Consider the following 25,541-nt stretch of genomic DNA (forward strand, 5'->3'; position numbering starts at 1 on the left):
TTTTTTCCTAATTACGCATCTGAAATGCTGAATTTAGCGATAAAGGTAATTTTTGCAATGTACTGCAATAAAAATACCTTATATAAAATTTTCTTACATTTGAATTGGAAACTGAATGCAATATTCCTTAGTATATAGTGAGCACACAAGCCTTTATATATATAGCATAGTAAGGAATGGTAAATTGTCTTAGCAAGTAAATTAAAAAAAAAAAACAAAAAAAAACAATAGATTTTACACTTTCAAGAACAATAATAATAAAAAAAAAGAAGTTGAAAAGTAAAATATTTACAAGAATCTATTTTTAAATAAAATTCTGAAACATAAACATTAAGTATGAATTTTTCATTCAAAACGAAAACCGCTTATAAAAAATGCAAGAGCGGTGTGAGGATAGAAGTGAATAAGAAAGAAATTTTTAACTAGAATAGAACCATCATTTTCCTACTCAATCAACGTAATAGGGTTGCACGTTGTAGCAAGATGTGACGCATAGATCGGTTGGGTTACCATATTCTCAATTTTGCGGTTTTCAGAGAGCTTATTCTCGACCGCGCCAAGCGGTGCCGAAACCGTGAGCATTTCCGTGAGTGCGTACCGGAGAAAATTGTTGATGGTATTTTTTGACAATTGGCCTAAAGCAATAGCATAGCCAAAATTTACTGAATATAGTTAATCATTATTTCGAAAGGATGAACTTAGAGAAACATGTTTTGCTTATTCTAATAATGTAAAGTTACTGGAAAGAGCAACAAATACTAATAAATAAAACAATTAAAATATTTTTAGCTTAGATTGTCATGGAACTTAGATTCTATAGTCTTACGCGTGATATTGTAGTTTCGATTCACGCGTGTGACTTATTCATTATGAACTTTTTTGCATCCCGTATCCAGCTAGTGAGGGAAAAGTAGAGTTGCGCTAAATCATTTTGTTTAGTGGGGCGTTTAATAAAATATATTTTATAATTTGTTTGTAAACCACATTTTTAAGAAATGATTTATATTTTTTAAGTTGTTAATAAACTATATTTTTAAGAAATTATTTGCATTTTTAAATTGTAAGTATGGATGTTAAAATGCACATCTTTTTGCAATTTTGTCGTGAGAGTAATAAATGAATCGGTGTTTAAATAGTTGTGAAATTTTTATACCCCTATACGAACGAGGAGACGGCCTTGGAATTTTCGACATTGCTCCTGGACAGTGAAACTGAAAAATAAATTTGAAATATTAGCAAGAAATAAGAATGCAATATTAAAATAAGTTTTAAGGGTACTTTAAAAACCACTATATGAATTTTTTATAAAATATTTAAAACTAAATAAGCAACAAATTTTAATAAAGCTCATATGTTTCTTTGAAAACTAAATTTTTCCATAAAAAAATTTTTTTTTTTAAATATTTCATAACTAAAACAAGAAACTTTCTTTTAAAATGAGCCTTTATTTTAAAAAATCTTACAACTAAAAAAATTATTTAATTTCTATAAGTCACCAATAGTTATAACCACGAAATCAAATAATTCCCAATTATCGTGCATTTGAATGCCAAAACTTCAGTTTCAGATAAATTACTTGTATTTTCTTACGAAATATAATTAATTACAAGTATATTATGAAATGTGTATTTTATAAATCAAAAAAAAAAAATTATGTTCCGACTGAAATAAACTGATTTGAATCAAATTTTGTGTTTTTTACAAAAATTTTTTTATTAAAATAACCTTGGTGTCTGGTGTGTCAAATTTATCAAAAAGTGGACATTAAAAATGCGAAATTGGCTCTTAATTTTTATCATTCCGGTAGCTAGTGGCTACTATTCCTAATTTCTAGTCTAGAGCTTTTAGGGAACTCGAAGGCTCTAGTCTGGGGCTCGAAGGGTACTCTCTTACATGAGGGCGCGTAAATTAACTTTATTTGGTGGAAGAAATAAAAACTATATAGAAATAACAAACCTTATTTAACTGTTTGATAAAACAAGGTAATGTTTTTCATTATCGCTTCTCACCTTCACTCTGTTTCCATATGCAATAAAACAGGTTTTAATCTTTTCAGTCTCAAACTTCACTGTTTAGATTTCCATAATAATTTATTATTTCTTTGATTTGATTTTAATCGTAAACCCCAACGAATATTCTTTTTCTACGGAAAGAAAAATTCAAATAAAGTATTTTAAAGATAATCACAAAGGGACACTTCGTATATTTCCTTGAAGTGTATTTAACTAGCTGATCAAAACAAAATAAATAAAAAACTAAAATAAAAATAAATAAAAATTAGTGCATAAATAAATAAACGGATAATATTTACTACGGTGAAAGACAAAATTAGAAATGAAAAATACTTTTTGCCACATATTCTGAATCAAAACCACTTATTTCATTTAAAAGATTTATCTTAAATATTTTTTTTTCTTTATTCACAGGTCTAACAGCTTAACAAATTAAAAAGAAAACAACAACAAATTAACAGTAAAACAAATTAAAAAGGGGAAAAAAAAAACGTCAATATTGCAATATTGAACAAATTAAATTAAAATATTTATCTAGAAATATTTTAAAATCAAATAAATCTTTAACTGCAAAACAAAATCAATTAAACACGCCAAAACTTAATGAAATTTACATGTATTCATATACTGTATAAATACGAAAGATTAAATATTTATTTTCTTATATTGCAGTTTTTTAACATGTTTTACTTTTTATAATACTTGAATATTAATTTGTAATGAAATTGAAGTTTCAACTGAAAAATCTTCATTTAAAACATAAATTATGTTAAAGGTATGCTTTATTTATATTATTAAATGTGTATGCATAAAAACCATACACAAACCATGAAAAAAGCAAGTTAATTTAATAATTTTACATGACATAACACTTTAGAATGTAATAAATAAACATATCTTTAATATATTTATTTTATTCGCTCACAAATTTTATTCGCTATTTATTTTATTCGCTCACATATATTTATTTTATTCGCTCACAAAAACGGGTTTATTTAAATTGAAATTGAAAAAGTTGTCGAAGAATTTAAAACTTTGTTTAGTTAACAAATTCAAGAATTAGTAAAATTTTAAATTTCTCTTCATAAAATTAAAATTATATCACGTTTAAAAATTAAGGATTATAATATTTGATATTTATAAATAATCTAAATGAAATGTTGGTTAAGACTTAATACACTATTGACATGATTAAAAATTGCAATTGTTAAAATATTGGAGTAATTGTTGTTAATGAACTCGATGGATGCTAGTAGTGTAATAGTAAAATTATTTTTTAGTAAAAAATCAAAATTTAAACTGCATTTCAGCATTTAAAATATTATAAGTTCTAATTTCTAATTCTATAAAAATTCTTAAAATTTATTACACCACAACTAATTCCATAATTTTAAAGCTGTTAATTCTTCAAACTGGAAATATTTGAAATTCACATATATGAATAAGAGTTTCATGTTAAATCAATGTATTATACTAGCACCTTTTTTTTTAATTGTTCATCTTTATTTATGCATTTTTGCTAATTTAATATGTTTGAAGTAATTACACATAATGCTTACCTTGAGATCTTTTTCCTTAATTTTTTATTAAATAAAATGTTTAAAATTAAAGAAAAATATTCTGTGCCTTTCTAATGCACTTTTTGCTTCTCATTGTTGATTGGTTTATTGGATTTACATACATTTGCAGGCTGTGAGCTCAATTTAGGCTTATAAACCAAGCCAAATGATATGACAGATAGCACAATACAGAGAAGGAAAGCACGAAGATCCACACGGGATTCGAACCCGCTACCTCCACGCTTTGTAGAGTGTTTGGTGGATGATACCGCTCCCGATTTGCTTTTATCAGGACCTCAAAATCAGGACCTCTGATTAGGTTAGACTGGGCTGTCATGCCAAACGGTTAGAAGCTTCGATACAGCGAGTTCAAATCATGATTTAACAGTGAACGTATTTTCGTGCTATCCTTCTTTGAAATGTTGTAGTTGTAGTTTATTTACGTCGCACTACAGTTGCACAATGGGCTCATATGCCATCACAATTTTGATCCTCGACAGAAGGGATTGCTTCGGTAGCCCAACGACCTGCGTGCGAAGTCGAGCACTTTACGGTAGAACAGTTTAACGAGGACCAATACCGCACACCCTCTATCCCTTCGTAGACTGATCCAAGTTGTTATCACCCACCTGCCGCAGCCAGTGATGCTTGACTTCGGTGTTCTACAGGGAACAGTGTCTTAACAATCAATCCACTGCGGGACTTCTTTGAAATATATTATCTGAATTACATATTTAGGAAGTGTTCATAAACCATTCTTCGTATTGAACACACAAGACCGTATTTGTATTGAAACAAATAAATATGGATAAAGTTTTATTCTATTTTATAACAGTCTTTGAACAGCCGATCCAATTTAGAGCTTACGACTAATAATGTTCAGCTCCATAGCTTTGTAATTTTGAAACCGATCCAAAACACAAGGGAACTCTTTGATCATTTATTGGGAGAAATTTGCCTTCATGGAGGACTTTCTGATGGAACTAAGCAGCACTTACATTACATGAAGAAGAAAACCGCGAAAACCTCCCTCGGTTACCCTGACGTCAAAAAGATTTTAACCCATGATCTGTATATCATTAAGGATATTTTATGGTAGCACTGCGATCGATGCGAGCCAGGTGCAGAATTCGAATCAAATTGTAATCGCTGGGATTCGTACTCGCTCCACCTCATTGGAAGGCGAGCTCTCTATCCCCTGAGTCATCACAGCTCTATGGATAAGGTTGATGATTTTGAAGCAAGTTGGTTCCCCAGTGAACTGATTGTTATGACACGATTCTCAGTGGAACACCCTAAGTCAAGCACCAAGGCTACTGTCAGAGAACGGGTGGATGACATTTTGATTGATATGCTTAAGGACCGCATGCTACTTGAAACAAGTTGTTTAAAAAGTAGATCTCCAACAATTTAAATTATCGTGGTGGAAAAATATTTGAGAGATTTTGCATTTACAAAACCTTCATAAGTGAGCTTGCGGAATGTCACATAAAAGTGAAAAATCTCTTTATTGCAATTCCTACTTACACCAGGAAGTATAGGGGTAATGGGTTTGATTTCCATCCTGACGTAGAATCTCTCCTTCATTTCGACTTCTGAAGCTTTTTTCTATAAATTGTTATTCTGTTTAAATAAGGGTTATTAACTATTATACCCTCCTGAGACAGGGTCCAATATTTTGAGCAACATTTGTTACAAATTTATCGCTTAATAAATAATTAATATTTTTTACTCTTTGTATTCCTTTCACACAGCGTTTCCATTCAAAAATAGAATTAACGTTACCCTTTTTAATCAATATTTTTAATTACAATGAAAATTTATAATAAAACGGTAAAAAAAAATATTGATTCAGTCAATCTTTTGGTGATATTTTTGGCAAATGAACTTATTGAGTTTATCGGATTTTGTTTCTTGACCAAAAGGTGAAGAATAAAAAGTAAAAAAATCTCACTATAAAAAGTGTTAAAAATTAAAATCCATAATTTTTAGACAATAATTAAAAAATTTAAATTGAAAGAATTGAAGTTATTTAAAATATTTCATGTTATGTTTATGAGTTTGCTTTCTTATAATCAACATACTTTTAAGTAAAGACAGCATATTCTGCCATTTATTTAGTTTTATATCCCGAGGAGGTAACGCATTTCGTGCCTAAGTTGAAAAATTTATTTATTTAAAGAAGAAAGCAGTATTAGTAATTTATTAAGGTCGTATTATAGTTGCACAGACTTCGGTGATCTATTGAAAATCGTGTTTTGTGATCAGTCTACTCTAGGATATGAGATATAAAGAATTGTTTTTGTTGTTCATTTACGTCGCACTTGAGCTGCACAATGGGCTATTGGCGACGGTCTGGGAAACATCCCTGAGGATGAGCCAAAGACATGCCATCACAATTTTGATCCTCTGCAGAGGGAATGGCACCCCCGCTTCGGTAGCCCGACGACCAGCACGCGAAGTCGAGCACTTTACGGTAGCACAGTTTAACGAGGACCAATACCGCACTCCCTCGGTCCCTACGCAGACTGATCCAAGTGGTCACCCTCCCGCACACTGACTGCAGCCAATGATGCTTGACTTCGGTGATCTGATGGGAACCGTGTCTTAACGATCAGTCCACTGCGGGACATATAAAGAATTGAAAAACCTATATATAGCAGGTATAAGTGTTCTGATTCCTCAGTTATTTAGAAAAATGTACAATTTTCTTTTTATTTTAAATTCTTTTTCTCCCGATTTTTGTTAAATTTAAATACAAATAACAGGCAAAAGACAATTATGCTCTGGAAGCGTGAGAGAATATTTAGGAAGGAGGATGTATTGGACGAACTGCTCGCGCGTATACGAATCGCATTGACGCACAATCGGTTATCAAAAGTAAGTGCTGTGAGAATGCTCCTCATATAATTTGCGTCTGCGTGTTTTTTACAGGCAGTAGGAACAGTCCTTAAATATACTCTAACTTTATTAAAATTTGATACAAATAAAGCTAAAAGCAACTTGGCTTGATATTAATCAAGCATAATTAAAAATTAATATATCAATAACATGCTCTTCATAACTTTTTGAAATGATTTTTTTAAGTTTCAAGATTTCTTAAATTGTTATAAAATTATGCATTTTTGTGAAATAATCACCTTTAAATCAATTTGATTCAAGTCAATTTAATTTTTAAATAGTAATAAATAATGGCTCTTGTTCGTGCCCTGTGCTTGAACTTGTGCAAGCCGCAAAAGGCATCTATATTCTTTAAACCCGCTCCTCGTAAGTATAAAATTCAAATTTCAAAACATTTTTATGCGGATATAAGCGCAACAATACTGTTGCCTTACAAATATTGATCAAAATATAAATATAGAATTAGTTACCTGTTACTGCGACATATCTACTTCACATGACATATAATTACTGAACAAGACTTGATTAAGAATCAATGTTTGTGTACAATTTCTGTTGTTACCCAAGACTGGAGATTTTTCCGTATCGTGATCTTTCGTTCCATCACTTCGGTATTTACTATAAATTAAATGTTTTTTATACTTATTAGCGTTATATAATATTATATTGTTGCTCAGGGCATAGTTGCATGATTCAAATTTGTTTTTTTCCTTAATTCATGAGTGTTAAAAACTCGTGTAACGTAAATAGTATAGAATTTTATTTAAATACTTAAATTTCCTATTTATATTGTGGGGAGATTTCCGTATCGTGATCTGTGGCAGAATAATCTCCGAGTCTTTACAACTTCCGGGCACTGGCCCATGAGAAACTAAAAGAAGAAAAAAAACGTCACAGAAAATGACCAACTCAAAGGGTTTAACTCGTAAATCGGTAACCTGGGGCAAACATCCACATATGTTTCTTTTTCTTTAAATTTTTCCTTATAAAATCAATTTGGCACCTTGGTAACTGTAGTAAGTAGAAAGTTACAAATAATGTTGTAACTTTCCTTTATTTCAGAAAACCACCTTTTTATAAATCTTAACATGTACATAGATGATTTTAAAATGAGTGTTATCAATTTTCTAGTTTATCCATAATTTCTTAAAACTTTAACTTGCTGCTTTGAAGATATTTTCTTATTGGTACCTTTTAGTGGCAACTGCAATTGTTAAATAGCTTAAGTGTTTTTGTCTTAGTAAAAAATTAAAAAGAAACTGTATGTGGCTTGCTCAAGGGTGCCTACATATTATATGCTTTCAGTTTGTCCTATCATGCCATCTTTTTTAGAGTTTCTTAATGGTAAATTTGCACCAAAATATAGTGACTGTTTTGAAGTAGGTTCACATATAGAAATCATACTATTGATTTTGAGGGAAAATTCTTTGAAAAACTGCCACATTTGCAATATTTTCTGAAGAGAAAATTTCTGTACTTGCTTGCAAGAAAAAAATTACTAAATTTTAGCCGCAACTGTATAATGGCCCAGGTGAGATTTAGGAAGAACAGCACAGCATGATAGCAAGAAACCTATTCCTAGTGTCCTTAAGCAAACTTCTATTTAACTTCTATTTCGTTGAGCAAACTTCTATTTCTTTCATGTTAGATAAGCCTCTTTGCACTGTGGTGTAAAATATAATTATAACTTATTTATCTCTCTTATAAACTTGTTCATCTATCTTAAATTAGTTAATTTATCTTATTAAATAAATTTTTTTTGTATGCAGTTTGCACTCAATTTTGTTTTGTAATTCATTTAAAGTATTTTGTTCTTTAAATGGTTATAATTTTATTAGTCATGTTAGTAAATCATCATTGAAGAATGATACAAAAGTAATTGTTGGTCAGAATCTACTTTTTTTAACAAAATAATGCTGGGTTGATTACTTTAAATCACCTTGTTTTAAATCATAATTCTAATTGTATATTTAAAATAATTTGATTTTAAAAAAATATGGATGAAATTTGTCAACATGATAATAAATTTTTTAAAGTGAATTTTTTATTAAAGAACATTGTCAGCAATAAACTTGCATGAGAGCATTGATAATCTAAATTTGCTCAAGACAGTTTCAAAAGGTTTTGCTACCTTAACTTTCCTTAAATAAGTTATATACTAGGCACCTTTCTTGCCTCTTATACAAGCAATATTGATCTTCTTGAATCTTAATTAAATATTATTCTCACTGGTTTTGTATTAAAAAGAGGTTTAAATCATTAAAAACAGTGAGAGTATTCATTGAAAATGCATTTAAATATCTGAAAATTCTAAAACAATACCCTTATCTATTTTTTGGACAGACTCAGAAGTGACATAGCTGCTAAGCTTATTTTTATTTAACTTTTTAAGCTGTGTTTAGAAAAAAATAGATTATAACATTTTTCAGGAAAAAAAAAAATTATTATGAATAATTTGTACGCTTCATCATTTTAATAAATATAATTCTTCACTATAATTGAATAAAATGCTTAATAAAACAGCAAACACCTTTTATTATATTGAAAAACATTTTGATAAAAACTCTATTAAATCACTTTCCTAACTTTAAAACGAGCTAAAAATCATAGGTTGCTTATGAAACCTATGATTTTTAACTTGTTTTATAGTTAATGATTTATAAATTCTAAGTGTCTATTTTGTATTTGTATATCATCTCAGTTTTATATGTCTTTTTCAGAAATTTTATGTGCCATTAATGTCAAACTACACCCAGTTGAAGTTACGTCTGAACCAGTATTTAACAGCTTGATATCATGGAGATTTTCTCATGCCTTTCTATCCAGATGTTAGTTAAGTTCCATCAATTAAAGCTTATAACTGAAGTAGTAAAAGTTTGTTAAGTGATATTTTAAAAACATCAATATTTTTGATTATGTCAGGTGATTTTAAAAAGTACTGTTTACAATTTTCGTTTGCTAAGTTATTAAGCATGGTAGTTTACAAAAAAAGATGCTTAGTCGACTTTTTTTCTCATATTTACTTAATATGCTTGTATTTTAATTTTAGAATTTTTTTTTCTCATATTCTTACAGGATAAGAAGGTGAGGTTTTCTAAAGTTTACTTAACATGCTTGTACTCTAAACTTCTCACTTTTTGTTGTATATGTAATTGATATTGTGTAGGAACTATTTTTTGTTGTTTATGAAATTAGCATCTTTTCTTAAATTTTCCTGTGCATTTTTTTGATTTCCTGTACATTGTCCTCAAATCTACTGTACATGTCCTTCAAAATTCTAGTTAGTTTTTCTGGTATTATAGATCCTTTATTTCTCTTTAATGAAGTCAAGTATAATTTTTTATCTTTGATTTTAAGTTTTTTTTATAAATCTTCAAATGTACTTTGTAAGCAATAAAGGAAAATATTATTTGAAGTTTATAAGAATTTCCATTTACACAAAAAAATCTTATGCTACATCGGAGCGTGATTGATTAAAAATTTTGTCTGTTAGAAACAAAATTCAAACTAGGCTAATTAATTTGATTAAATTATTTAAAAAAAATAATTAAAAAAAATCGATTTGGAGTGTGCTTATTTGTAAATTTTTCTAATAATATGCTCTGTATACATTAACATATTAACAAATACATCGAATTTGTACTGATCACTTTAACTCCCCCAGAAATTCATTTTTCATCAAATTCTTTTACCACATTTCTTACAAACTATAAATTGAAATATATCAGAGATAACAAAAGAAAAAAAAAGAATCTTTTAAGATTCTTAAATACCATATTGAAATTTGGTTAATTGGGAGTTTTATTTGACAAAAATAAAGTGAAATTTTGATCAATGTGTTCAGTAGATACATTTATTAAAGTATTTATAAAAAAAAATTTCTAAATTGGTAATTTTTAATGTGTTGATACAATTTTATTCGTCATTTTGGTGTCGTAGTTGTTTCATCCTCGGGTCCAGGTTTTCATTTTCCCTCCCTTTCGACTCAAAGCCTCATATGATTCTACTGCTTAGCCCGTAAACTAGCTTGGCGCGATTATCGCCGCTTTTACTCCAAATGTTTATTGCCGANAATATGCAACGCTTTGGTTATAATCGTTACTTTTTTTAAAAATACTTGTACTTTTACTCGTTACTTTTTAAAAGTAACGTTGCCATGTATGGTTGTATCTAATATAAGGTTTTTATCCTCTATTGATGTTTGCACGAAATATAATGTCATAATATATTTAGCCAAGAAAAATAAACGGCTATTGAGGATAAGTTTTGCGATTTGTGAGAAAGAAAGGGATCTACATCTTTTTTTTAGATTAATATTTTGGCAAAATTATCTGCTACGAACTCGTACGTTTGTGGAATGAGTATTTATAAACATCAATTTCTACTTATGATATCGATATTGCTAGCTAGGAGTGCGATTTTCCATTATTTTGCAGTTTCGATTTCTCGAGCACGCGCAGTCAACTTTTTCAGGAGAATAAGGGTATATTTTTACGTTATGAGCTGCCAAGTTGCGATTCCCCACATTGGCGAAATATGTATCTAGTCCTTGGCATGACAATGACTACAAACATACACTAACCCCTTTGCCCTACCCAGCCACTCCCTTTCAGCGATTGGAAGGGGGGTGTCAAACACGATGCGAGGATGAAAACTACATGTAACCGTCATTTTATCTCTACCGGAAGTTAGGTTTTTGCAAAACTCATTATTCACAGTGTTTGCAGAATAAAAGCTTCCAGATTGATATATAAAGGAAAAGCTATCACTATGTTTACTCTTTTATTTTATTTTGTAATCTGTGTTCTTCTATTTTATAGTAGGGTATGGATTTTATAGAACTTATTTTTCCTGCATTCTTTACAACTTTGCATAGGGTATCCGTGCATCTGGAAAGTCATGAAGAATCATGGAAAGTCATAAATTTCAGTATTGAACAAAATTTGTCGTGAAATGTCATGATTTTAACTAGTTTTGTAAAAAAAATCATAAAAAGTCATGTATTTAAGTCGCCGAAAAATCTTATTTTTAAAATGGGATTTTGTCCCCTCAATTTCATGGTGTTCTGAATATCTGAATTTGTAACAAAATCCCCAATCACAGTCATATTTAATTAAAAAATATAAAATGTTTTTATTGTGCTCTTTAGAAGTTATGATGTTCTTTCAAAAAATGAAAGAAAAAACATTTCTAGAGCAAATTATATTTTAAACTTCTGTGATTTCAGAATTTTTGTTATTATTTATTTTTTATTTTATCAATTTAAAATTTTAGCTCATTGGCGAATTTTTTTATTTTGAAATGAGAACAGAAAAATCAGGAGTGTTTCTTTCCTTTCCGACGAACAAGAAAAGTATCTTTAGAATGTAATTCTGCAGAAAAAAAGAAAAAAAATTATTTGCTTTTGTATTTTTTTCAGCTATTTTATTGCTTTAACTCTTTTTTTTTACTCTGTTTTTTAAATTTAAATTCTCTAAATATGAAAATACAGAGTATAACAGTATATCTATCATTTCGATGAATGTTATTATAATGCTTTTTTAAATTTATTGCTGCGTTCTTGTCGGAGAAAATAATGATTTCGTTAAGTCATGAAAAATTCTTGGAATTAATCATGGAAAGTCATGAATTTGAAAATCTAAAACGTAGCAGATACCCTGTTTGTACTCTTTATGTAAAAAAATTTTGAATTTTTTAAATTACTTTTATTGTTACGTATGCTTATGTAGGTTTAGGTTGCATTTTAAATATTTATTTATAGTGACTGCTGATCAATTATGGAAGGGAGTGACAAGTTTAAGCCCTGCTGGTAGACGTAAAGGTAGAGGGAGAGGAGGTGGTCGCAAAGTTGCCCGGGATTTAAACAGAGGGCAAGTAATTGGATTTGGTAAGTATCTGTTAAATATACAAATAAATTTGTTATAATAGTTTATGCATGTAATCAAAAATTACTCCATACTTAAGTAATTATGTTTAGATCTGTGAATTAAATTTCTGCTAATTCTTCTAATTTAGTTGTGTTAAAGAAGTTGCCCCGCATATTTAAAATTTCTGAATGCTTTTGTCATTTTTCTAACTATTACCAATCTTTTAACTATTTTGAAAAATATATTGATTTTTTTTTCTCAGTTTTTAGTTCATAATTGTTTTAAAAACTTTTAACTAAAAATCTAACTTGATAAGCAGTAGCATTAACAGCGGCTAAGAATTTGGGTCGATCCTGTCAGCTCCTTCTGTCTGTTATGGATTCATTTTCTTAGAAAGTAAAAAGATTTTAATTTTAGATGAAAAAAATAATAAAACAGAAATTTCAGAGAACGAAATAAAATATGTTGTTATGCTTCATAGTATTATCCAAAAACAACATGCAGCAAAAGAGAAAGAGAAAAAAAAGATTTTATCTCCATGACTTATAATATTTACAATATTTTACACTAAAGCTTTAATATGAATTATTTACCTAAATTTATGTATTTTCAAAAAAATAAATTTTTTGTAGTCCTCTATCATCCTGTAAGTTATTTTTAATTTTTTTTTTTATGAGTTCATGCATTCATTTTACCCATGCTGGGGAAACTGAGTATAACCCCCTCTAATAATGCTTACATTTTTAGAACATGTCTTGAGGAAACTCTTGAACCTTTTGCATTTAAAAGTTCAGAATCCAGTTTAATTCTAAGCTTTTTTTTTATTAGTTATTGAAATGTCAAATTATCACAAAACCATGCCATTTAGACAGGAACATAGAATTCTTAAGGGTTATCAAGCTGTTATTAAGAACAGCTTATGCTTAAAATTATATTGACAATGGGCTCTATTTAATGTTAAAACATATGCATTTTTTATTTCATAATTTAGAATACATTTTTTTTTTTATTATTGAAACAAATCAATAATTGCTGTTTGTTACAGAAAATTAAAATTTTCTTAATTGTTATCTTCAGCTACTTAATTTGAAATTTTTACTTTAGGCAAAAAAAATATGCTGTGGCCAGGATTGAACGCACCTGTAGTACAGGGTAGAGAATTATTAAGGCAACAAGAACTACCTCCTGATGAATCAAGAGAAAAACGATTACTTGAATTGAGGGATAAAATGGCCACCAAAAAATCTTTTAAAATACATCCTCTAGATAGAGGTTGGACTGGCTCAAGGCTGCCAGGACGTAGTTTGGGACCTCCTGATGCTGTAGGAGAAGGTAAGCAAGCAAATTGCTTTATTTATTATTGTTAATCTATTTGAAGACTTAGCACCAAATCTCAACTAGAACAAATACAGATAATGCATTTACTCTCCTAGCTAATTGTCAACCCATTAACAATCACTCAAATTTGGTAAAAATTGTAAAAATATTTTTTTTCTTTCTTTTAAATTTTTTCAAAACTAAACCAGTTATGCATATAGGCATATTTTTTTTCTTTGAATTTAGCTGCCTTTTTAAAATGTTTAACCTACTTTTTTTTAAACTTTACATTTGACTTTCTTTACTACTAATTAGATTAGAAAAGATTTTCCGACATTTATTAACCCCTTTCTTCTCACTCCCATGAAAATGACGGGGTGAGGTTTCGCCCTCTATTTCTCGATCCCGTGATATTCTCAGGCTGGAGTGTTCAGTTGTAACGTGCCAATAAAAATAAAAGTAATTCATTTCTTTTGCCCGCGAAACATTTTATTTCTCATTTTACACACCAGATGGCAGTACCAGGATATTCCTAAAGTAATTATCGATTGTTGGTTTATTTTAAACTAGATGTTAACACTAATCAAATACGTCTATAAAAAATAGGCGCTTTTTTTTTACCGTTTTCTTGAAAATTAACCGATGATTAAGGGGTTACACCTATCTAATTTTTGTAAAAATTACTTTCTGATTCTTTTACTATTGAATTGTCTTGCGTATCAGCACTGCCTACTTATCAATGTATGATAGTATAAAAATAAAAGGAATTTGCATTTATAATAACTGTTCTTGGTGAAAAAAATATTCTCAATCTACTTTTTATTGTTGTACAGTAAAATTATATGCTCAATATTGCCATTTGTGAAGTATCTGGGAAAATAATAATGGTAGCCAGTAGGATTTTCATGAGCAATAAATTAGGTAAACCATGCTATAACAAGTATTTTAAGTCTGGTAAATTGTAAATACTTTTCTTTTTTACTTAATTTAATGAATTAAAAGTCTTCACAATTGAAAACATTTTTCAATAATTTCAGATTGCTCATTTTTTGTATAATGTGTATGCCTGCCCATTAGTGGATGTAGGATTGTAAGAGTTTGATGAGTAAATTTAATATTGTTTTAATTAAATTTTTATGCTAGGAATATTTTCGCAATTAGTTTAAGAAATAATATAATTGAATGTCCATGCAATGAAATGTTTCACAATGCTTATTTGTTTATTCACAAACTATCATAAAATGTTGTATGTATTTCAATTAATTACTTTTCTCGTGGTGTGTAGAGATGTTTTTCTATGTTTGCTAAACACACAGTATTTAAAATTCAAATTATAAGAGTATGATTATATCTTAATATTTTAAAAATGCTTTGAACGATGAAAAATTATATCAATTTAATATTATAATCAAAATTAGAATACTTCCTCTGTAACTGACAGAAAAAAAAATTATAGTAATATATTTGTTTTATAAATATATATGTTCTTTTTCTATATTTTTTCAAGAAAAAAAAATCAACTAATTTTACAAGAGTTAATTTGCTAAAGTTTTTATGTTTTATAACATCAAAATTTAATTACTATAAAAAGAAAAATGTAATGGATTACTATTTTTTTAAAATACTTGCTAATTTCCTTAACCGTCTAATCTTAATTTGGGTTTTTTTTTCAAAGTTTTCTTGACCGCTGCAGGTTTTTTTGCTTCAAAAATCTGGTTTTATTCATGCCATTCAATAGGGTTGTAGTGGGTAATATGGAAATTTCTGTACATTTTTATATAAGTCCTCAGAGCCTTGTGTTTAAAGACTTTGGGGACAAACATTAAATTTTTATTAAGAAAAATCTGAAGTTAGTTAACTTTCACCTCCCTATCTACCCTTTTGTGCCAGATAGCAGGTAAGGAATCAAGTTTTGTTTTCCAGGTATTGTCCTGAACCAGTCCTCCCAGAAATTTAGTTTTGCCTTACACGAATCTTGGTGAATGTATCTTTGCCAAGTAAGTCTCGGCCTTCCTTTGTATGGTTTTCCATCGGGTTCCCAGTAAGTGCAATGTTAGCAGGATTATCCCATTTTCAAATGAAGGATGTCTCCTGTCTATGGATTATAATTTTGCCTTTAATAGTAGATCTTTATTTGAAATAGTGTTATGCCAGAAAAATTCTATTTAAAATTTACATAAGGCAAGGGCATTTAAGGATCCTTACTAAACCCACATTTTTGTCTGATAATCAGGTCAAAAGATTAAGTAAATTTTTGTTAAAATTGTGGAAGCCCTAAAACGTGGAATAATTTCTAATGTAATAAAAAATGTAAACAATGATTAGGATTTTGTATCATATTTAATAATATAAATAGTTTTAGTTTCAATAAAAATTTTCACTCTTATAATATTTTTACTTTTGAACTCTTGCATTAATTTCATGAATTATATTTAAGAATCTATCAATACTAGGCTATTTTTTTATCATCTCTTATTGATATGGTTTTGCAATTTGGTTATATTTTTCAGATACATTTGAAGGATTTGATTCTCGAGTTCTTGAGGTAAGATCTATGAAATTATGAATGGAAATATTTTGAAATGAAATAATGATTGATTATAATGTATAACATGAAAGTATTATAATGCTTTAATTTAAATATTAAAGTTATTTTTTCTTGTTTATTTATTAATAAATGAATTATTTAATGAATTATTATTAATTATTATAAATGAATTATTATTAATTTAATTTATACATGTGTTGTGATTTTTTTCTCTTTTCTAATTTCTGTATGTTTCCTTAATTATTATTCTATTTTATCTTTTAATACAACTACAACTTAAAGTTAATTAATTAAAACTTTACCAATGGAATATTTTCATTACAAAAATTATGCATGAAATTATCTAGTGACATTGATTATCAGTATCTTTTAACCTAATCGCAAGAAAGAAAATATAGGATTAAGTTATTAATGTTTATTTATTTTAAAAGAAATTAATTTTATTTTAGGTTTATGCCTAAGGCAGGAAAATAAAATAAAATTTAAAGGGCTTCTTACCTGTATATTTAAATCCATATTTTTTCAACTTTATGTTTAAAGTTATGATCAGTGTAATATTTAATTTCATTAAACAAAATAAAGATTTTGAATATAGAATTTAATTTATAATAACTTTATTAAATATTAAATGATAGTTAAAGTTATATATATTAAGTTACTATGACTATTAAATTAAGGATTTTTAAAATTACATAAATCTTGTAATAATCATAATTTATGTTTGAAATAATAATTTTTGATTATTGCTTTAATTTTAAAGTTAAATCATACTATAATTTATATAAATAGTACTTATTAAAAAAACAGAGTAGGCAAAGTAAAATGTTTCATAATTTTTTCTTTAAATTATGCTAAATGACATTTATATGTTTGACCGTATCTTAGACTATATGCAATGTTTAATATAATCTTTTCACTTTTACATAGCAAATTATCAGTTATATTAGCATTTTTATTCTCTTCTGTGCATTTCTTATTCACATATACTTTACATTTTTCTTTAATATTAAAATTTATCTAATTTACTTTATTAGTTTTTCCTTAATGACACATAAATGAAATTACAATTTCTTCTCGGCATTTCATTTTAATAATACATCCTATTTAACTAAAAGAGCAATTCTATATTAAATGCCTTAGTGAAAAAAGTAATTTAATTTGATGAAGTTTTTAGCAATCTTGGATATATCTTAATCTAAAAACATCGGCCTTAGTATTTTGTTTGTCATTAGCGTTTTTTGGAATAATTATTTTAATCCCTCAAAGTAATAACGTGGTTTTTTTCTTCTATTTTCTTATACTCATATGTTTCTTTATGAGTATGCCATATACACTCATTCTGTCACCTACTTTTACTTTTTAAGTTTAATAATTTTTGTTATTCCTGAATCTGAAAAGATAAATCATTTATAAAACTTTTATGTTCTGTTATAGTTTAAACCTGTTATGCATATGACTGCTGAAAGAGGGCGTTTCAGACGTTTAAGTGCCATGGTTTGTGTTGGGAATAAAAAAGGACTTGCTGGTATGTTAATTAGCATATTTTACTTGCATATATTATTGTTTGGAAAATTAGTGCCATTTCATAATTTTTCACTAAATTGCAATTTTCATAGAATTAAAAATATATTGGGGGTATGCAGATGTATATTGTATCAATTATTTAATTATTCTTCTGATATTTCCTAATCTTTTTTTGGAGTTAATCTTTCCATGTTAGGAAGAAAATTGCAAAGAAGTAACATAGATTTTTTATTTTTTATATTATTTTAAATTTAATCTTCTTTCATGTAACAATAAAAAAGTACAAACATTTTATTAGCTTTTTGTAATCTTTATTTTAAAAACTTATATTTCTCCTTACTCAAATAAAAGTATGAGTCAAAATTAGGAAGAAAAAAAAGGAGTTTTGGTCATATACTATGAATTTTTCTTGATTGCTTGGTTTCTTGTTTATTAGTTTTAAGCAAATTACCTTTTTGATGCGTAGAATGCTGTTTAAAACTCAAATAAATATTGCAACTATTATGTTGTTCATTTCACCATTGATTAGTTAAACTTGGTTGCACTTTTTTCTTTCTTTTTTTATATTCTGGCATATGCTTTGAAATTCAACATGTTTGGAAATAAGAAATGCTTTTTTGGATTGCTGCTTTAGTCTTCGTCAGTTATTTATAAAATTACCAAAACAGGGACTCTATTTAACTGTACACTTGCTATCAGTTGGACCTTAAAAAAATTAAGAGAGTAATTTCATTCCTGTAATAATTTTTGAGGGCTTACGTTTGTCAATTGACTCTGTTTTACTACATAGATTATATTATGACTGACATAATAAGTATGCAAAATAAATATTTTCAAATTGGTGATTGAATGTTTTGATTTGAAAAACTTAAAAAGTTGTTGAGGTATGGTGAATATTCAAAACTTAAAATTAACATTAAAGGTTCAAAACTTTGAATCGCTTTCCTGATCAAACTATGGGGATCATATTTCCCAGATTGCGGGTACTTCTTATATTTTGGGGGTTTGAAATCTGAATCTATTAAAAAAAAAGATGTTTATTCAGACAAAGTATGTTTTTGTGTCTGATTTCATAACTTAAAATATCGTCTGCACTAATTAATGACATATGTGAGGTCATCCCCCAATTCATTAAGAATGAGTCTTAGAACGTGAAGATCTGATCATTAGTTCAAAAGTTATTAAAGGTGTTCTTTTTTTTGCACACTGTATATGTTTTTAATTTTTCTCTTTTATATTAATTTCTGCATTTTCATTTGATTCAATGATTTTTTATGTATTTAATTACGATAAAATAACTCAGTTGTTAAGCCATATAAGCAGTTAAAGTTATTCTATGCAGGAACTAAAGTGTTAAATAATATTTCTTTATATTTCAGGATTTGCTGTTGCAAAATCCGTGAATGGGCAATCAGCAGCAAAAGCAGTAAGTAAATAAAGATTTATTATTAAAAATTTAATGTTACTTTAATTTGAAAAATATGGATTTTAGACAGTCAATTATCATTTTATTATCTTTAATTAGTTTTGTTTTGTTAATGTATATGAGCATTTTTCTATGCATAAGTATGCTAACCATATATTCATACATAACCGACTTTGCCTTGATTATGTTGTGCAAATAAACAGTTTTGAACTATTATAAAATGTTAAATTTTTAAGAAAGCAAGGATAACTAACTATGCATGTTGAGCTAAAATGTTGTTTTTTTTAAGAGCTGTAAAAAATAAAGAATTCCAATGTGTTTTATTTTCTCAATAAACTTTTTTTATGTGTCCAGCTTTATTTATGTTCATGTTTAATCTTTCATGAATCATAGTTGTTCTTAAAGATAATGTTAAATAATATAAGTGGAATGAAAAAAAATAATGCTAAATGAAAACTCATTATTTTGTTGAAATGATTTAATTTTAATTAAGTTTATCTTGAACAAAATTAAATTGTGAGAATTCAAATTATACAAAATATTTTAAACTTAGGTGGAAAAAGTTTTTGAGGTATAATAAAATTCAGCTTTTATAACTTCAGTTTAATATTGTATTTAATATTATAATTTCAGTATGAATATTAAAAAAAAGTGCACTATATCTTTTATAATCAATGGTTTAAGATGATTTATTTTTAGGCGAAAAATAAAGCTGCTAAAAATTTACGATATATTCAGCTTGACAATAACTCTGGTAAGTTGTTTTGTGTTTTTTGTTTCATAAGTTTCAGACCTGTTTTAATCACAATATAAATTGTTAAATTTGATATTTTTATGTATAATAGAAAATTATTAATATATTGTTTGAATGAAATAAAGTTGAACAACAAATGTGAGCTCAAATAAGAAAGTTAACACAGACCCTGTAATTATTTTATTCTAACTTTACTATCTGTGAACTATGTTAACTACATAATTTAGTTTAGAAAGTCAGAAATTTAATTCTAGCCGAAAACGAAGAATATTTTAAGATATGTGTGTTAGCAAAACTTTTTGATTTTGGCATTACCACTGACGACAGAAAGGCTCCTGTGTGTTGGCAGGCAGTGTGTCCCCTGATGAAGTACTGTCTTGCTAACACACATATCTTAAAATATTCTTCGTTTTCTGCTAGAATTGTATTAGTGACTTTCTAAATTATTAGACTACATAATTTAGTTTTAATTTTATTCCTCTTCTGCAGCTAATATGGTATTATAAATATGCCCTCTGTTCCTTGATTATAATATTCTTTCTTCATAAGTGAGAACATAGTTTATTTAAGCAAAAATAAAAAGTGTGTAATAGTAAGTGTTTGTTATGTTATTACAAAAGTGCCCCCTGTTCCTTGATTATAATATTCTTTCTTCATAAGTGAGAACATAGTTTATTTAAGCAAAAATAAAAAGTGTGTAATAGTAAGTATTTGTTACCAATACTTATTATTTTTCATTTTTATTATGAGTTACTTCATATGTTAGTATAGTAGACTTCCAATATTTATCCTACCCCTGTATATATATTGACCTTGCCAGACCCTTTAAAAATTGAGTCCACTGTCCTCCAGGGTATCCCAGCTCATAACAAAGTTAAAACAAAATGTTTCCAGCTTAAATGAATCTGAATTCTCACAGTTTGAAGAAGAGAATTTCTATGAATGAAAGAAACTAATTTCATTGATTGCATTATTATTTTTTTTAAGTCAGTTGTTTGAAAATGTTCATGGTATGGCTATGTAAAAGTTAAGAGTGGTAGGAAATATTTGTAAATAATGGAATTTTCTACCAAATTGTGTGAATAAAGTGCAATTTAGTTATTACCTTTCCTTAACTTTATTACATTAAAATTTTTAATTAAAATTTAAAACGAAATTGAAGCATAATTTTTATTTATTTTTAACTATGCCATGTCTTCCAAAAAAGTTTAGAGAATAATTTTATTTTATTAAATATTTATGAGTAAACTTGAAACAGAGTTTAAATTAATTTGTAAATCACCTCCATATTAAAAAAAAAAAACATGGATTATTTTATAACTGACATATTATATATATAAAGCAAGCCCTCTAGAATTACTAATTAAAAACATTATTCCACTTTATTTTTGAACTTTGTTTTGATCTTCATATTGTTTATTTAGATTATCATCTCAGTTGAAAAAAGAGAGAAGAACGAATCTTAATTAAATATCTTACATTAAATTTTTTATGTACTTTATTTTGTTACAATAATTTGACATTATGTTCCAAATTCATGTCAAAATTAGGACCTTCACAGTTGGACTGTGAAAAAATTAACTGTGAAAAAAAATTTTTTTTAAATTCTTTTTGTTGTAAATTACACGAACTTGTTTAACTCCTTTTGAGATTAGTTACAAGCACAAATTCTTTTTTATAATTTCACAAAGAGCAGTACAAGCTCTAAGGTAGCCACATCAAGTTTAAAATGTTATCACAGTTTCAGTTTTGTTACATAAAAACGATTACATAAAAACCATATTTCATTTGCATTAATATTCAATAATTGCTTTTTTATTTTATTATCTTCACTAAAAAATTTAGTTCCTGTATTTCTCTTCTGCATTAGTAACTGTATTTCTTTTCAAATTTAGTAATCACATATCTTTCTTTTGACCATAAAAATTGTGTTTCATTTGCATTAGTATTCTATAACTATATTTCCTTTACTGTCTTCATTAAAAGCTCTTGTAACTATTTCTTTTCTGCACATATTGTTTTTATTTCAGGTGAGAGTTAAACTTATTATTATATGACGTTATTTTTAGTTGACAATTTTACTATTTATTCACTTTTAAAAATTTGGCAAATTTCATTAATTTACAGTTTTTTAATTTTTTAAAAATTATAGTAATGCACGATTTTTTCACTCAATTTGGAGCTGTGAGGATTTTTGTGAAGAAGAAACCTGAAGGTGAGTTACCATAAAAATTCAAAGTATTTTTATTGAACTTGATTGTTTTGAAGTCTTTACAGCAGGGTTGGCAAGGTTTAGGACAGAGTGGATTAATCCACGGTTTAAACCGTCCTGTCCAAAACCCTTTTACTCAAATTATGTCACAATTTTAACTGAACAATATTTAAGAGGTAAAATAAATATAGAACTAATAACATGTTGATAATTAAATATACTAGAGAATATTTGTTTTTAAAAGTATAATGTCTTATTAATATTGTTTGACTCTTCAATTTAAACAAAGGAAGATTAATCAGTAATCAAGTTCAATTGGTCCTCTCATTCAATAGTACATAACTGAAGTTTGGCCTTGCCATACAGGTTAAAATATTAGGGACTAAGTGCTTGGTTCGTCATAAACAGGTTTATTTATCTATTGTACTATTCAAGAATACTTTTATTTCATTCATGTTCAATTCTTTTAGCATAGTGGTGATACATCACCAGTGTCAGTAACTGAAACTGATGTTATGCCCTTCAAAACTGTTAATACATTATTCAGTTATTTTGTATTTTCAATTTAAACTAATATATTTATATTCAAAAACAATTTTTTTTAAAAAGATGTCTGTTTTATCATTCTGTAATGCAGAAATTATAGCATTTTTCTAAAAAATATTGCGAAAAATAAAAGGTTAATTTTTGAACAAATTTAGTATTTTTTTTTTAAGAAAAACTATTATTTTTTAAAATTGCCATGTTTATCATTATGCAAAAATATTATTTATCAGTATTAAAAGCATATTTATATTTAAAGGATTAGGTATTCACTTTTGTTGTTCAAAGAATTGTGGAGCTTCAAAAATTATAAGCCTTTTCCTATTATATTATATTATTTTCTTGTAATAAGGTATAGTAAATTGTATAAAAAATATCAAATATTTATTGATACATGTAATTATTATGTGTACAATGGTTACACCTATAGAATTTTTACCTTTTACCAAAGTTCAAGGTTTTGGACACTTTAGGACAGTTTTACCCAGTTTAAGACGGTAAAACCCACGTGTCCTGTCCAAAACCAGTTTTGGACGTACAAAACCCCAACCCTGCTTTACAGTGTTTAAAATTGTTTTTCCCAACCTTATTTCATTATGTTTCACTTAATATTTTGTTTTGTTTATGTATCATTTATATATTGTATCATCGTAATAGTATATTATGTATTCATACTCTACATAAATTCTGTTCAACAATTGAATTATCTAAAAAAAGCCAAAATGACAACTTGTTCAGAATGTAAATCAAACTGCTATTGCACTTCTTTTTTATAATCAAATTGTTGTTTATGAGACATGGGTTCTGTGAAGCATTGGATTTAAATATTAAAATTGTTTCGTGCCATTACAGCTTGTAAATTTTTTTCAAGAAATAAAAGAGAGCTGCAGCGTGATTGTTTTATGAAACTTAAGCTATTCTAATCATTTATTTCATTTTTTAGAGTTATAAAAAATTAAATTTTAAACATTGGTTGAGCTGCAAGTTTTTCTAAATGAAATAAAACAGTACAAATTATCGTAAAATTATTATTTGTTCCACAGATATCTATGGATTACTAATTCACATTTAATAATAGTCACAGACTATTTATATAAAAATGTATTACGGTGGTGTATTTTTATGTAAATAAATTTCTGCAATCGCTGTTAATAATTACAATGTAACTTATCTTAAAATAGCTATATAGTTTGCAAAACGCTCAATATTTTACACAGTTAAAAATTTTGAAAATAGTTTTATTAAAACAACATAGTGTATCTAAACTATGTTGTTTCAATGTATTAAAATGCTGAGCTTGTTTTCATTCCTGTTGTATGCATTTTCATTTTTTTCAACAATTTACATGTTTGTAGGTTATGGTTTATGTACACATAGAGTTCTAAGAGCAATCTGTGAAATGGTTGGAATTAAAGATTTGTGGGCCAAAGTTGAAGGTCCGACTGACAACTATCAATGTTTGGTAAAAGCTTTCTTCATTGGTCTTATGAGACAGGTAAATAAAAAATTTATTTTCTCCAATTTTATACTTCTTACTGACGTAATTTACTATCATTACTCTTTTAAGATTAAAAAAAAAAAAAAGTTTGAAAATTTCTTTTCACATAAAATACTATATATCCTGTTTGGAAATTTGAATTAATATTGCTCAGTGATCAAAAAAGGTTAATTGTATTATAATACAAAATATATAGTATAGTATAATACAAAATTTAAAGTATGGTACAAAAATGAATGAAAAAAAAAATGCTTTTAAATTACATTTATAGCCTTTTGATAATAGTATTTTAAAATATAAGGAAGTAATATCTGCTAAAGAGTTCTAACTCCTTCTTAACAAGGCATCCCTATATAATATTTTTAAAGTTTTCAAATAGTTAGGTCTGTTATTTTTAGTTTTGTTACTTGTTTAAATCTTATTAAATCATATTAAAGAAGCACTGCTGCTTTTAATTTTTGCCTTTAACTTAGAATTACAATCAAAGTCTAAAACCTAAACAGTGAATACTAAGAAAGGGTGATAAATGTATATTTTGATTCTTCTCCATTTTGATTCATCTGATTTTTCTTCAAATAAGAAGGGTTTGATAATAATGGATAACAAAATGGTTTAATGTCATTATTCTTTCATGTTATATCGAAATATAAGGGGAGATTTACAAATTTTTCATAGGTTAAAAATAAAATCTCTTGCTCCAGATGCATTTATATATTATATTTCATTATAAAACTCTAATTCAGTATTATTTTCAAAAATTTTGTACATTATAATATTCCAAAGTAATGTGAATATGACTTTTAATTAAAATTATAATTTAAAACTAAATGCATATTCCTCATTCCTCAAATCTATTATTATAATTTTTTGTTTGGTATGTTGACATCCTTCTTAATTTGAAATATTGTTTCATTATACTTTTCAGAAAACTCCCCAACTACTAGCTGAAGAAAAAGGCTTACACTTAGTTGAAATGCGCAAGGACAGGGATTATTTTCCAGTTGTGATAGCTTCACCATCCAAGTGTCGTACCGAAAAGGATTTTGGGCCAACAGAGCTATTAGACTATACACTTCATTTACATAATAATAAAGTGGAAGCTGAACGTAAACCGTTTCAACCCTTTTATGTCAATTTCCATAGTTATATTAAAGAAATGAAAGATCGAGAAAGGCAACGAAATCAGCGTGACGTTAGAATACATCTTTTGGCTAAATATGGTGCTCTGAAAAGTTTTATTACAATAAAAAAGGAAGAAGAAGCTAAACAAAAATTAAATGAGCAAGTTGAAGAATAATGCATTTTTCTATTTACTGTAAATTTGCAAATTAGATTTGTAAAAATCCATTTGGATTTGTACAATAAAATTGTTTCAAATTA

At 27.3% G+C, this 25,541-nt stretch overlaps 2 protein-coding genes across 2 annotated transcripts in view; one reads left to right on the forward strand and one right to left on the reverse strand.

Annotated features, from left to right (window-relative positions):
* LOC107439994 (triadin) overlaps positions 1-3,449 on the reverse strand; it is a 22,065-nt gene extending 18,616 nt beyond the window's left edge. Inside the window, exons 1-2 of the mRNA XM_071178808.1 lie at positions 3,426-3,449; positions 1,154-1,211 (exon numbers count right to left, since the gene is read on the reverse strand). Coding sequence (XP_071034909.1) covers positions 1,154-1,193 — 40 coding nt within the window. The 5' untranslated portion in view covers positions 1,194-1,211; positions 3,426-3,449. The remainder of the gene's footprint in view (positions 1-1,153; positions 1,212-3,425) is intronic.
* Positions 3,450-6,540: 3,091 nt separating this feature from the next.
* On the forward strand, positions 6,541-25,541 carry LOC107444066 (mitochondrial ribosomal protein S5). Its single transcript, XM_043045356.2, has 11 exons — positions 6,541-6,838; positions 9,193-9,300; positions 12,234-12,359; positions 13,444-13,671; positions 16,167-16,201; positions 17,639-17,729; positions 19,108-19,154; positions 19,854-19,908; positions 22,061-22,123; positions 24,019-24,158; positions 25,087-25,541. Exons 1-11 carry the CDS (start codon positions 6,763-6,765, stop codon positions 25,456-25,458), a joined length of 1,341 nt encoding a protein of 446 aa, XP_042901290.1. The 5' UTR covers positions 6,541-6,762; the 3' UTR covers positions 25,459-25,541.

The sequence above is a fragment of the Parasteatoda tepidariorum genome, chromosome 3 (genome assembly GCF_043381705.1).
Source record: "Parasteatoda tepidariorum isolate YZ-2023 chromosome 3, CAS_Ptep_4.0, whole genome shotgun sequence".
Taxonomy (NCBI): Eukaryota; Metazoa; Arthropoda; class Arachnida; order Araneae; family Theridiidae; genus Parasteatoda; species Parasteatoda tepidariorum.